Consider the following 15,730-nt stretch of genomic DNA (forward strand, 5'->3'; position numbering starts at 1 on the left):
AAACAAATGGGCAATATGGGAGAAGGGAAGAGTGGGATACTCCAACTTGAACTATTCACAATAGTTGAGGACTCCTGTCTGAAGATGCAGCCAGGCTGCTGATTCATCTTGCCACTTTGATGAATTTAGGATTATTGTTAGGATGAATTATCTTCAAGATACACATCTAGTACCCCCTTTCACTCCACCTGCTGACACCTGTCCTCTGACTATCCTACACCGGGGTGGCCCACCTCAGGTCAGGCCCCTAGACACAATCCCCTGTACACGCTATACTGTTTTTCAAGGGTCTCCAGTGCCTCCAGCTCTCATGGACCTCTGGGTTCAGCTCCCTTCTTCCTAGTCCCCAGGCTGACAACCTATGACCATGGGCCACTGCTACAGGCAGCTACCACCCTCTCTCCGGGACTCTGCTCACCAGCCAAAGACCCTGCATGTGCTCCTGGCTCTTATATTACACCCCACAGAGCACTGAGACAATCAGTCTGTGCCAATCACTGGGGCTGTATCAAAGCCTGTGAACCCATTGGTCTGATTTCCTCCGCTGTCCAATATGCCTCCCTATTGGACCAGTGTGAAATACTCCCTAGACCAGATGAATAACACACACTGAGCACTATGGGCAGACCTAACTCACAGATCCTGCTCTATGGTAGGCAGAAAGCAATATCGTTTGCCTGCTGCTCCTCTGATAGGCAGACAGAGCCAAAAACTATACTCTCTCACTAGCACCTACCTAGGAGGGTGCTACAATCATGACAATAGTGAATGTAATAACCATGACAATAGCGAATAAAAGTAAATTCAACAATATTGTTATAGGAAAATGGTTTTTCATTTAGCCTTTTTGTCTAGTGATCAAGTGTACAAGTCACAAAAAGCCCAAGGCCAAGTACTGTATGTTCCACCATGGAAAGTACATGAGAAGAATCTTCTTTTGCACTCATCTACTATTGTATGGGAGCAAGTGCTTCCCTGTTCTCAGTGCTTCTCTTCCTTCTTCCATATAAAAGCCCAAGGCCAAGTAAATTCATTAATGTCATTATAGAGACCAAGTTATGCAATCAGAATTTTTCTAAGTGGCAAAAGACGTAAGAGGCTTTTTCTTTTGCAATCATCCATTGTGTAAGGTTCTTCCCTGTTCCTGGTGCCTCCTTTCCTTATTCCTCATATGGTCTATATAGGAGCCTCCTCATCTTACTGACTTCTCAGAGAGATTTCTGGACAACGAACATGTCTCCACAGACCGGATCCCTCCTGCTACTCCTCCTGTTCTGTGCAGGAGCCACTGCCGTCAGTCTAGCCACTGCAGACCCCGCCGAGGATAAAGATTTGGGTAAGAATTCAAAATCATGTAAAATATAGGTAATGACTCAACCAACTTGTTAATGTTTATGTCTTGGATATATTAATATAGCAAATAAAATGTAGACAAACCTATTATATTTCTAAAGAGTGTTGTGCAATGTATATACTCATTCAGAGAATGGGTGCAAAATCTCTTCCAATACTTTTTTATTTTGTACTGGGATGGAGAAGGTTTAGAGTAGCGATTGTCAACTTACTTGATAAAAGTACCCATCAACACCATCAAGAGCCATACTTAGAATTCAGTTAATCTAATGTTGCAGAAAGCTTTTAAAGACTGAAAATTCCACATGGGGTGGCCAGAGCCTAAGAGCATGCTATAATAGATGGTCAAAGACTGTTGTTATGCAACGGGAGATGGTCAGAGCCTAATAGCATGCTATAGTAGATGGTCAAAGACTGCTGATATGCAACGGGAGATGGTCAGAGCCTAATAGCATGCTATATTAGATGGTCAAAGACTGCTGACCATAGGCGTGCACACAGGGTGTGCCAGGTGTGCCTGGGCACACCCTAATCACTCGGGGTGGTGCAGATTCCCCCTGCTTAAACCCCTGATATTTTACCAAAGTCCCCTAATGTAAAAATTATAAAAAAAAAAAAAAAAAAGTGTAAAAAAGAATAAAAAATACATTAATACAAATAAGAAATACACCAATCTCTGCCTTACTGACACTGTTCACTGCTCTACTGAAACCGTTAGTATATATATATATATATATATATATATATATACATGCACACACATATGTGTTTGAGCTTTGAGGTGCACACCCTAATGCAATAGGCTGTGCACACCTATGCTGCTGACATGCTACAAGAAATGGTCAGAGCCTAGGAGCATGCTATAATAGATGGTCAAAGACTGCCGTCATGATACAGGATATGATCAGAGCCTAAGAGCATGCTATAAGAGATGGTTGCAGACTGCTGCCATGTTACAAGAGATGATGAAAGCCTAAGAGCATTCTATAAGAGATGGTCAAAGACTGCCAACGCAATACAGGAGATGGTCAGAGACTCAGAGCATGGTATAATAGATGGTCAAAGACTGCTGACATGATACAGGAGATGGCCAGATCCTAAGAGCATGCTATAATAGATGGTCAAAGATTGTTAATGTGATACAGGAGATATATCCCGGGTAACTATAGACCTGTCAGCCTAACATCAGTAGTCTGCAAGATTTTGGAGGGGATGTTAAGGGACCACATACAAGACTTTAGTAATGAAAACGGTATTATTAGTAGTAATCAGCATGGATTTATGAAAAATCGTTCTTGCCAGACCAATCTATTAACCTTTGACGCTGTGGATGTGGTGTACCTGGACTTTGCAAAGGCCTTTGACACCGTTCCCCACAAACGCTTACTGTACAAACTAAGGAAGGTAGGTATGGACCATAAGGTGAGTACCTGGATAGAGAACTGGCTCCAGGGGAGGTTGCAAAGGGTGGTGATTAATGGGGAGTACTCGGATTGGGTGGGTGTGGAAAGTGGGGTCCCCCAGGGTTCTGTCCTGGGACCAATCCTGTTTAATGAATTCATAAATGATCTAGAGGAGGGGATATCGAGTACAATCTCAGTATTTGCGGATGATACTAAACTAAGCATGCCAATATCTTCTATGCAGGATGTGGAAACCTTACAAGCGGACCTGAACAAAATAATGGGGTGGGCAACTACATGGCAGATGAGGTTTAATTTTGAAAAATGTAAAGTAATGCACTTGAGCGTCAGAAACACGAAAGAAAGCTTCTCACTGGGGGGGGGGGGGGGGGGACATCTGTGTGAATCTAAGATGGAAAAGGACCTGGGGGTACTGGTAGACAACAGGCTTGGCAGTGGCAGGCAATGCCGAGCCGCTGCAAGCAAAGCCAACAGGATACTGGGATGTATAAAAAAGGGCATTCACTCCAGAAATAAAGAGATTATTCTCCCGCTCTACAAGACTCTGGTCTGGCCACATCTGGAGTATGCTGTCCAGTTCTGGGCACCGGTCCTCAGGAAGGATGTGCTGGAACTGGAGAGAGTCCAGAGAAGGGCAACAAAAATAATTAGGGGAATGGAGGACATCGGCTATGAGGAAAGACTACAAGCATTGAACTTATTCTGTCTGGAGAAGAGATGCTTGAGGGGGGATATGGTATCAATGTACAAATACTGTACTGGGGATGACCCTAGCATAAGGAACAAACTTTTCAGAGAAAGGGAATACAATAAGACACGTGGCCACTCACTAAAACTAGAAGAAAAACTGTTTAACCTTAAAACACGTAAGGGGTTCTTTACTGTCAGAGCAGTAAGGATGTGGAATTCTCTTCCACAAACAGTGGTATCAGCAGGGAGCACCGATAGTTTAAAAAAACTATTAGATGGGCACCTTAAAGTCCACAACATAAAGGGGTATACAATGTACAACATACAGGGGTATACAATGTATGGTTAACAGCAAACACACACACATCATGGAATGAACTGGATGGACTGATGTCTTTTTTCAACCTCACAAACTATGTATAGTCAGAGCCTAAGAGCATGCTATAAGAGATGGTTACAGACTGCTGCCATGCTATAAGAGATGATGGGAGCCTAAGAGTAGGGATGATCAAAATTTTCAAAAGTTCGGTTCGACCAGAACACCCGAACTTCCCGAAAGTTCGGCCTGGATTTCAGAACCCCATTGAAATCAATGGGACCCGAACTTAGGTAATCAAAAAACACAATTTTGAAGCCCTAAAACCCAATAAATGCCCCTAAAAAGTGCCTAGGGCTCTGGGTCATGCCACAGGGACTATTAATCACACAAAAAAGTTCTTAAAAATTGTCATTTTTGATAGAGAGCCAATTATTGAAAAAATGAAAAAAAAAAAAAGAGATTTCTTTGGATTCAGTGTCTGGGGGGTCTAAAAAGTGTACCTGTGAAGTTTCAGCTCTGTAGCATATCCAGAACCATAAAAAAAGTGTGTCTGTATTAGAATTAATATAGAACAGGGATATGGCTCCGCTATTTTCACACCTTGCCGGTTTTGTAGCAAGCGTTTTTTTGGGCATCTTTTGGGCGTCTTTGGAGGCAGGCATAACATCTGTACTTCTGTGTAGGGGTATATACACACACACACACACATGTATGTATATATACACCTACACATATATAGGTGTGAAAGTAGCAGAACCCTATGCTTGTGCTAATTAAATAATTAACAGGCATGTGGCTCCGCTCCTATCACACCTATATATGTGTAAGTGTATAAATAAATATACGTGTGTGTGTATATATACCCCTATACACAAGTTTGGATGTTTTGCCTGCCTCCAAAGACCCCCAAAAAATGCCCCAAAAAAACGCCTGCTGCAAAAACACACCTTGGCGTTTTTGTAGCTGGCGTTTTTTTGGGCATTTTTTGGGCGTCTTTGGAGGCAGGCATAACATCTGTACTTCTGTGTAGGGGTATATATACACACACACACATGTATGTATATATACACCTACACATATATAGGTGTGAAAGTAGCAGAACACTATGCTTGCGCTAATTAAATAATTAACAGGCATATGGCTCCGCTCCTATCACACCTATATATGTGTAAGTGTATAAATACATATAAGTGTGTGTGTGTGTATATATACCCCTATACAGAAGTTCAGATGTTTTTCCTGCCTCCAAAGACCCCCAAAAAAATGCCCAGGTGTGTTATTGCAGGCATTTTTTTGGGCATTTTTTTGGGGTCTTTGGAGGCAGGCATGACATCTGAACTTCTGTATAGGGATATATATACACACACATGTATGTATATATACACCTACACACATATAGGTGTGAAAATAGCAGAACACTATGCTTGCGCTAATGAAATAATTAACAGGCATATGGCTCCGCTCTTATCACACCTATATGGGCATTTTTTTTGGCGTCTTTGGAGGCAGGCAAAACATCTGAACTTCTGTATAGGGGTATATATACACACACACTCATATGTATTTATACACTTACACATATATAGGTGTGATAGGAGCGGAGCCATATGCCTGTTAATTATTTCATTAGCGCAAGCATAGTGTTCTGCTATTTTCACACCTATATGTGTGTAGGTGTATATATACATACATGTGTGTGTATATATACCCCTATACAGAAGTTCAGATGTCATGCCTGCCTCCAAAGACCCCCAAAAAAATGCCAAAAAAAAAACCGCCTGCAATAACACACCTGGGCGTTTTTTTTTTTGGCGCAGGCGTTTTTTTGGGCATTTTTTTGGGGTCTTTGGAGGCAGGCAAAACATCTGAACTTCTGTATAGTGGTATATATACACACACACTTATATGTATTTATACACTTACACATATATATAGGTGTTATAGGAGCGGAGCCCTATGCCTGTTAATTATTTCATTAGCGCAAGCATAGTGTTCTGCTACTTTCACACCTATATATGTGTAGGTGTATATATACATACATGTGTGTGTATATATACCCCTATATAAAAGTTCAGATGTCATGCCTGACTCCAAACATGTCTTCAAAAAAGCCCTATAAACGCCTGCAGCAAAAAGCAGGGTGACAGGCGAGAAGCCATATCCCTGTTCTATAAGTGACCTAAGAGAAACAATCTTTTCTCTATAGTGGTCACCCTGACATGGAAGGGTTTGGTCACCCTGCCATAGCAGTCAGAGTCAGTTTACCCTACACTACACTACGGTCACCCTGGCAATTAACACTTTCCCTACAGAAACTAGATTTTTGAATCTAACTAAAGTGGAAAATAGCACCCTAACTACACTAGATATCCCTTTCCTCACACTAATAATTGCTAAATGACACTTTTGAAGCAGGAGTAACAGAACTGCTTCCACTCTCTTCCACGTCCCTGTATTACAATGATAGGAATTTGGTGGGGCTATCTTATAAACTGGGGGGCGTATTGACTAATGATTGGCCTCTGGACCCCCTAGTCACTCAAATCACATTCCTAGCATTCTCCTGCCCCCTCAATTGGCTTTTACTGATGGCTCTGGTCCAATCACAGGCTTTTAAAGCCCATTTCCGGTCCCATTGCATTTTGGTCGGTTCTGGTTGCCGAATTCCGGACTTTTTCAGCAAAAAGTTCAGGATTCGGCCGAACCTCGAACAGCCAATGTTCGGGTCGAACCGATGGTCAACCCGAACCGTTCGATCATCCCTACCTAAGAGCATTCTAAAAGAGAAGGTCAAGGACTGCTGATATGCTACAGGAGACACATTTTACTCAAAGCTGCCAACTTGTGCTTAGGCACTTAGATTTGTTTTACCCCTGGGTGTAAAGGGGGTTAAAGGAAACCTGCTAATTGCCTGGCTGTCTTGGATTGTATACTTTCTGTGCCACTGAACTAAAACAGGTGTACAGATAAAACAAATCTAACTGCACTCTGGATCCACTTTCCCCATGCTTGTTGTTGGGACAGTGACTCAGTATGTATCAATGCTATTGAATTGACATGACAGCCAGGTAACTGGCATTTCCAGAAAAATGTCAATAATGGCAGCCTTTCTGTAGCTTTACAGGTCTGCGTGAATGAATACCTGGCATTTTACAATTTATGCCAACAGTATATCTTTTTCAGAAATGCTCCACTTTTTATGATTACAAATCCATCCTTGAGCTCCAGTCAGTGACTTTGCCTAGGCTGAAATAATGTCATAATTCTGCTGCAGACAGAAGGAAGCATTGCCTCAGTCTCCTGTTCCCCAGTGATCACACAGACTGTACATTGTAATACTAGTCTGATCTGTGTCAGACCTTTGTGAACACAGCCAGGAACTGCACTGGCACCAGGATTATATGGTAGTGTCTTCTCTGAGCTGACATCTTAGGAAGTAGAAGGTGACCCTGGGTGATGGCTGAACAAAAATGTTACAAAAACATCAAAATTTGGTGCAAAACAAGAGGTATACAGCGATAGTTCAAGAAGTCACAAGAAATCAGTTAAAAAACACTAGAGGATATACAGCTGGAGATAGTATAGTCCATCATAGTTCATCAAGGGTGAACACCAAGATGATCCTAATTAGAGTTAAGCGGACACCTGGATGTTCTGGATCGACGGGTTTGGGCGAACTTCGCAAAAAAGTTTGAGTTCGGGACCCAAACCTAACCCGAACTTGACCCTGAACCCCATTGAAGTCAATGGGGACCCGAACTTTTAAAGCACTAAAATGGCTCTAAAACAAACATGGAAAGGGCTAGAGGGCTGCAAATGGCAGCAAAATGTTGTTAAGAGCGTGGCAAGTGCTCTGCAAACAAATGTGGATAGAGAAATAACGTAAAATAACATAAAATACATAAAAATAAAAAAATAATAATCTTGATCTAGGAGAACGAGGTCCATATGGAGTAAGAGGTTGAGGTGGCAGTGTAGGTGGAAGCGGCGGTGGAGGAGGAGGACGAGGCCCATATGGAGTAGGAGGTTGAGGTGGCGGTGGATGTGGCGGTGTAGGTGGAAGCGGCGGTGGAGGAGGACGAGGTAGCCAACACTGGTTTTTGTTTTTAATTTAATTTTTTTTTTTAAATTAGGGCACACCCCAAAAGAGTGAGAAAGATCAAAAATACAACAATGGCTGGGTAAGGCCGGCATACATGTCTATTCTGCACAAGGTACGGACAAGTCCAGTGGGATCCATGCATGGTTCATTTTAATGAACGTGAGCTTGTCCACATTGTCTCTGGACAAGTGGCTGCACTTGTCTGTAATAATGCCCCCTGCCATGCTAAATACATGTTCAGATAATACACTGGCTGCAGGGCAGGCCAGCACCTCAAGGGCGTAAAGGGCAAGCTTAGGCCATGTGCCCAATTTGGAGACCCAGCAGTTCAGTGTGCACACATACTGCTCCACCATGTTGGTGAAATGCTGCCTCCTGCTAAGACGTTCCATATCAGCTAGTGGTGCTGGTTGTTGTGGCGTGCTGACAAAGCTTTTCCACATTTCGGCCATGCTAACCCTGCCTTCTGAGGTGCTGGCGGTGCCCTGGCTGCGTTGGCGACCTCTTCCTCCTCCTCTGCCTTCGCCTTGTGCTTGCGCTGTGCCCCCGCTGTCAGGTGGGAATGCCACCAGCAGCGAGTCTACCAGCGTGCGCTTGTACTCGCGCATCTTACGATCGCGCTCCAGTGAGGGAATTAAAGACGGTACGTTGTCCTTGTAATGGGGATCCAGCAGCGAGGCCACCCAGTGATCAGCACAAGTTAGAATGTGGGCAACTCGGCGGTCATTGTGGAGACACTGCAGCATGTAATCGCTCATGTGTGCCAGGCTGCCCAGAGGCAACGAAAAGCTGTCCTCTGTGGGAGGTGTATCGTCTGTGTCCTCTGTATTCCCCCAGCCACTCACCAGTGATGGACATGAGCTGGTCTGGGTGTCACCCTGCTGTAAACATGGTTCCTCCTCCTCCAACTCCTCCTCCTCATCCTCCACCTCCTCATCCTCCAGAACTGTGCCCTTGCTGGACAACTGTGTACCTGGTCTTTGTGGGTGCAGGAACCCACTTCGGAGCCACTTGTGAATGACTGCCCTGAAAGCCTTGGAAATTATCCCTCTTCCTCCTCCTCCTCCTCCTCCTCCTCCTCCTGTGCCACATCCTCTTCCATCATCACCCAAAGGGTTTTTTCAAGGAGGCATAGAAATGGGATAGTAACGCTGAAAACTGCGTCATCGGCACTGGCCATGTTGGTGGAGTACTCAAAACAGCGCAACAAGGCACACAGGTCTCGCATGGAGGCCCAGTTTTTGGTGGTGAAGTGGTGCTGTTCGGCAGAGTGACTCACGCGTGCGTGCTGCAGCTGAAACTCCACTATCGCCTGCTGCTCGCACAGTCTTTGCAGCATGTGCAAGGTGGAGTTCCACTTTGTGGGCACGTCACATATGAGGCGGTGAGCTGGGAGGCCGAAGTTATCCTGCAGCGCTGACAGGCAAGCAGCAGCAGGCTGAGAATGCCAAAAGTGCTCACAGACGGCCTGCACTTTCTGCAGCAGCTCTGACATATCGGGGTAATTTTTAAGGAACCTCTGCACCACCAAATTCAGCACATGCGCCAAGCAAGGGATGTGCGTCAAATAGACTAGGCCCAGAGCTGCTACGAGATTTCGCTCATTAACCCACACCACCAGGCCGGGCTTGAGGCTCACTGGCACCAACCACTCATCGGTCTGTTGTTCCATGCCCCTCCACAACTCCTGCGCGGTGTGGGGTTTTCCCCCCAAACAGGCAAGTTTTAAAACTGCCTGCCATCGTTTACCCCTGGCTGTGCTGAAGTTGGTGGTGAAAGTGTTACGCTGGCTGGATGAGGAGGCGGAAGAGGACGAGGAAGCGGAGTAGGAGGAGTTAGGAACAGGAGGCAAACTGAAGCGCCCTGCAATCCTCGGTGGTGGAAGGACATGCACCAAAATGCTATCCGCTTCAGGCCCAGCCGCCACTGCATTTACCCAGTGTGATATTAGGGAGATATAACGTCCCTGACCGTGCTTACTGGTCCACGTATCCATAGTTAGATGGACCTTGGCACAGATGGCGTTGCGCAGTGCACACCTGATTTTTTCCCCCACTTGGTTGTGCAGGGAAGGGATGGCTTGTCTGGAAAAGTAGTGGCGGCTGGGCACGACGTACTGTGGGACAGCCACCGCCATAAGGCTTTTAAAACTCTGCGTCTCCGCCAGAAGGAATGACAGCATTTCAAAGGCCAGGAATTTTGAAATGCTGGCATTCAGGGTCAGGGATCGCGGGTGGGTAGTGGGGTACTTCCTCTTCTGCTCCAGTGTTTGGGAGATAGAGAGCTGAACGCTTCCATGGGACATTGTGGAGATGGTTGGTGATCCAGGTGGTGGTGTTGCTGGCAGATCCTCTGTTTGCAGGGTGGCAGGTGCCACTGTCACTACAGAGGTGGATGAAGAGGCCGAGACTGCAGCAGAAGAGGAATCAGGAGGAGCCAGAGATCTTTCTTGGTTTTTGAGGTGTCTACTCCACTGCAGCTCGTGCTTTGCACTTAGATGCCTGGTCATGCAGTTTGTGCTCAGTTTGAGAAGGTTTATGCCTCGCTTCAGGCTCTGATTGCACAGCGTGCAAACCACTCGTGTCCTGTCATCATCACATTGTCTGAAGAACTGCCACGCTGTGTACCCCTTGGAGCTGGCTTTGGTGTGCTCGGTCCCTTGCTGCATTGGGCAGTAGCAGACATACTGTCTAGGGGACGGCCGCTCCGCTTTTGCACCCTGCTCCCTCTTCTGCTGTGCTGGTGGCTCTGTGCGACCCTCACCTCTGACTCCAAACTACATAGGTCACCTGCATGACGTTGATTCCACGTGGGGTCGAGGACCTCATCGTCCTCCACATCATCTTCCACCCAGTCTTCACCCCTGCCCTCCTTATTGGTCTGCACAATTACGAGCAGTTGACACCTGTGTTTCGTCATCATCCGAGACATGCTGCAATGGTCCTCCCATGTACTCATCTTGAAACATAAGTGGTTGGGCATCCGTGCACTAGGGATGATCGAACTTTTGAAAAGTTAAGTTCGGCCAGAACATCCGAACTACCCGAAAGTTCGGCCCGGATTTCAGAACCCCATTGAAATCAATGGACCCGGAATTCGGTAATCAAAAAACACCATTTTAAAGCCCTAAAACCCAATAAATGCCCCTAAAAAGTGCCTAGGGTTCTGGGTCATGCCCCAGGGACTATTAATCACAGAAAAAAAAGTTCTTAAAAATTGTCATTTTTGATAAAAAAGCCAATTATTGAAAAAATTAAAAAGATATTTTTTTATTTTGACTTTGGATTTAGTATCTGGGGAGTCTAAAATGCGTACCTGTGAAGTTTCAGCTCTGTAGCATGTCCAGAACCAGAAAAAAAGATCATTTTATATTAGAGCAGGGATGGTGGGACCCCACTTTTACACCTATATGATCTTTTTTTGGGGGTTCTGGACATGCTACAGAGCTGAAACTTCACAGGTACACCTTTTAGACCCCCCAGACACAAAATCACACATAAAAAGTTCTTAAAAATTGTCATTTTTGATAGAGAGCCAATTATTTAAAAAATTAAAAAATAATAATTTCTTTGGATTTAGTATTTGGGGGCTCTAAAAAGTGTACCTGTGAAGTTTCAGCTCTGTAGCATGTCCAGAACCATAAAAAAAGATCATTTTTCAGTAGAGCGGGGATGGTGGGACCCCACTTTTACACTTATATGATTTTTTTGGGGGGTTCTGGACATGCTACCGAGCTGAAACTTCACAGGTACACCTTTTAGACCCACCAGACACAAAATCACACAAAAAAAAAGTTCTTAAAAATTGTAATTTTTGATAGATTTTTGATAGAGAGCCAATTATTGAAAAAATAAAAAAAAATTTAAAAATTTAAAAAAAAAAAAAACATAAAGGGCACACGAGTTAAACACTTGTTGATTGGCTGCCCTGCTGCTTTTTAAAACGCGCCATTAAATTGCCGAACACCGAACTCGATTCCGAACATACAGTAAAATGTTCGGGTTCGGGTACCAAAAGCCCTAAAGTTACAGTTCGGGTTCGCTCAACCCTAATCCTAATACATTAGTTGCAGCACCTCAAAGACAGAAAAAATTCCTGTACAGGCAAGGGAACACAAGAGGGCGCCAGGATAAGTGTAGCAATGTAAGAACTTTAATGAATAAAAAGACAATCGGTAACTCACATAAAACAGGTAAATTGTAACACCTGTCATAAGAATTCACTGAACTGCCAGCTTTGTCTTCCAGAGTAACTTTCATCCCAGGCCTGGAAGCTGCAGTATATCACTGCAGCAAGCTGGGTTGTATGGAAAAATCAGGAAGCAGCTGGAACAGGGAAATATGGGTTTCTATGAAGCGCAGTGCTGGAGCACAAATTACGTCATATGCCGGTGGACTGCAAAGGAGACATGGCTTTTTTTTAGAGCCACCCAACTAAGGCTTGACAAAGGAGCAGGGTGGCGCTGAAACATGTAGCCAAGCCTCCTTTGCATTTCACTGGAGTATGGTGTCAGTCTGGTGCTGCGGTCCACAAAAACCCACACAAAATGGCCAAACTGTATGGACCCCTAACTATCATACCTCTAAGGAGTTGTCCCACTGTCTGTGGTTATAACATCCTCTACTCTTCTGGGAAGACTTTCCCCATGATTTTGGACAGGTTTGTGGGAATTTGTGCCCATTTGTGAGGTCAGGCACTAATGTTGGATGAAAAGACCTGGCTCACAATCAGTGCTTCAATTCCTCCCAAAGGTGTTCAGTATGGTTGAAGTCCAAAGGTTTTCAGTAGGGTTGAAGTCCAAAGGTGTTTAGTAGGGTTGAAGTCCAAAGGTGTTAAGAAAGGTTGAGTTCCAAAGGTGTTCAGTAGGGCTAAATTCCAAAAGAGTTCAGCAGGGTTGAAGTTTAAGGTGTTTAATAGAGTTAAGGTCCAAAGGTGTTCAGAAGGGTTGAGGTCCAAAAGTGTTCAGTAGGGTTGAGGTCCAAAGGTGTTCAGTAGGGTTGAGGTCCAAAGGTGTTCAGTAGGGTTTAAGTTAAAAGGTGTTTAGTAGGGTTAAGGTCCAAAGGTGTTCGGTAGGGTTAAGGTCCAAAGGTGTTCCGAAGGATTGAAGTCTAAATTTGTTCAGTAGGGTTAAGGTCCAAAGGTGTTCAGTAGGGTTAAGGTCCAAAGGTGTTCAGTAGGGTTAAGGTCCAAATGTGTTCAGTAGGGTTGAGGTCCAAAGGTGTTCAGTAGGGTTGAAGTCCAAAGGTGTTCTGTAGGGTTGAGGTCCAAAGGTGTTCGGTAGGGTTAAGGTCCAAAGGTGTTCCGAAGGATTGAAGTCTAAATTTGTTCCGAAGGATTGAAGTCTAAATTTGTTCAGTAGGGTTAAGGTCCAAAGGTGTTCAGTAGGGTTAAGGTCCAAAGGTGTTCAGTAGGGTTAAGGTCCAAATGTGTTCAGTAGGGTTGAGGTCCAAAGGTGTTCAGTAGGGTTGAGGTCCAAAGGTGTTCAGTAGGGTTGAAGTCCAAAGGTGTTCAGAAGGGCTAAAGTTGAGGTCAGTTCTCTGTACAGACCACTCCAGTTCCTCCACATCAAACTGGTCAAACCATATCATTATGGAGCTGGCTTTGTACACAGGGGTGCAGTCATGCTGGAACAGAGAAGGGTCTTCCCCAAACTGTTACTTCTAGACTGGAAGCACAATTGTCTGTATATGGTAATATTTGTCAAAGGACATTGCATGGTCATGTGTTTGATTTTATGCACCTGGTTTTGGATGTACAACGTTTATAGCGATGTGATGGGCAAGTGTTGACAAACTTTTGGCCATGTACTGGTCCTCTCTAAAATGAGGTTCTAAGCAAATATCTGTGATTCATCTTATTGCCCTCTCAGATATATTCATCCCGCTGGAGAAACTTGGAATGTGTCCTAAAAATGTGGATTACCCAGTTAATGGCTCTATGTTGAAACATGAATGTGAGAATGACCAAGGCTGCGAAGGGACGATGAAGTGCTGCTTCTCGGGGGGTAGAAGACGATGTCTGCTGCCATTGGATGGTAAATTTATACAATCTCTCTGGGAATGCAATGAAATCATAAAAACGTGACCTGCTCTGCTTTGTGTAGTTAAGTAGTCCAAGCTAAAAATGTACAGCCTCTTTCTAGAAACCTTTTGTAATGCATTGAATTGAATGTAGTAAACACATATATAGAACATCAGTCTAAATATAAAAAGTTTAGATTTAAATCTTTAAAAAGGTTTAAATATTGTGCCTGGCCTGCAGTCATCACCCTTTTATAGTCCCAGCCTGCACTCATCACCCTTTATAGTCCTGGCCTGCATTCATCACTCTACATAGTCCTGGCCTGCACTCATCACCCTTCATAGTCCTGGCCTGCACTCATCACCCTTCATAGTCCCAGCCTGCACTCATCGTCCTTCAAAGTCCTGGCCTGCACTCATCATCCTTCATAGTCCTGACTTGCACTCATCACCTATTATAGTCCTGGCCTACACTCATCACCCTTAATGGTCCCGGCCTGCTCTCACCACCATTTCATTGTCCTAACCTGCACTCATCACCCTTCATAGTTTCAGCCTGCACTCATCACCCTTCATAGTCCGAGCATGCACTCATCACCCTTCATAGTCCTGGCCTGCACTCATCACCCTTCATAGTCCGAGCATGCACTCATCACCCTTCATAGTCCGAGCATGCACTCATCACCCTCCATAGTCTCAACCTACACTCATCACCCTTCATAGTCCCAACCTACACTCATCACCCTTCATAGTTTCAGTCTGCACTCATCTTCCTTCAAAGTCCTAGCATGCACTTATCACCCTTCATAGTCCGAGCATGCACTCATCACCCTTCATAGTCTCAACCTACACTCATCACCCTTCATAGTCCCAGCCTACACTCATCACCCTTCATAGTTTCAGTCTGCACTCATCTTCCTTCAAAGTCCTAGCATGCACTTATCACCCTTCATAGTCCAAGCATGCACTCATCACCCTTCATAGTCTCAACCTACACTCATCACCCTTCATAGTCTCAACTTACACTCATCACCCTTCATAGTCCCAACCTACACTTATCACCCTTCATAGTCCAAGCATGCACTTATCACCCTTCAGAGGCTCGGCCTGCACTTATCACCCTTCATAACCAGGCCTGCACTTATTAACCTTCAAAGTTCCAGCCAAAACCCATCACCCTTAATAGTCGCAGAGTAACCTCATCACCCTTCATAATCCCTGTCTGCAGTCATCACTCTTCATATTCCCTACCTGTACTCATCACTCTTCATTGTCCAAACCTGCACTCATCACCTTTTATAGTCCTAACCTGCACTCGTCACCTTTTATAGTCCTAACCTGCACTCATCACCCTTCATAGTTCTGGCCTGCACTCATCACCCTTCATAGTTCCAGCCTGTACTCATCACCCTTCATAGTCCTGGCCTGCACTCATCACTCTTCATAGTTCTGGCCTGCACTCATCACCCTTCATAGTGCTGGCCTGCACTCATCACCCTTCATAGTCCTGGCCTGCACTCATCACTCTTCATAGTTCTGGCCTGCACTCATCACCCTTCATAGTGCTGGCCTGCACTCATCACCCTTCATAGTTCTGGCCTGCACTCATCACCCTTCATAGTCCCAGCCTGCACTCATCAGCCTTCATAGTCCTGGCCTGTACTCATCACTCTTCATAGTTCTGGCCTGCACTCATCACCCTTCATAGTTCCAGCCTGTACTCATCACCCTTCATAGTCCTGGTCTGCACTAATCACCCTTCATAGTCCCAGCCTGCACTCATCGCCCTTCATAGTCCTGGCCTGCATTCACCATCCTTCAT

At 44.9% G+C, this 15,730-nt stretch overlaps 2 protein-coding genes across 2 annotated transcripts in view; both read left to right on the forward strand.

Moving 5' to 3' along the window:
- The first annotated feature begins 1,218 nt into the window (after window positions 1-1,218).
- The window catches only part of LOC309550308 (uncharacterized protein), a 36,227-nt gene continuing 21,715 nt past the window's right edge, over window positions 1,219-15,730 (forward strand). The window contains exons 1-2 of the mRNA XM_082250708.1: window positions 1,219-1,336; window positions 13,716-13,922. Of these exons, the coding sequence (XP_082106834.1) occupies window positions 1,234-1,336; window positions 13,716-13,922 (310 nt within the window). The 5' untranslated portion in view covers window positions 1,219-1,233. The remainder of the gene's footprint in view (window positions 1,337-13,715; window positions 13,923-15,730) is intronic.
- LOC309550900 (3-galactosyl-N-acetylglucosaminide 4-alpha-L-fucosyltransferase FUT3-like) overlaps window positions 1,319-15,730 on the forward strand; it is a 1,045,386-nt gene continuing 1,030,974 nt past the window's right edge. Inside the window, exon 1 of the mRNA XM_082251285.1 lies at window positions 1,319-1,336. The gene's annotated coding sequence lies outside the window, so the exon portion shown is untranslated. The remainder of the gene's footprint in view (window positions 1,337-15,730) is intronic.

The sequence above is a fragment of the Pelophylax lessonae genome, assembly GCF_965119305.1.
Source record: "Pelophylax lessonae genome assembly, chromosome: 3".
NCBI classification, from domain to species: Eukaryota; Metazoa; Chordata; class Amphibia; order Anura; family Ranidae; genus Pelophylax; species Pelophylax lessonae.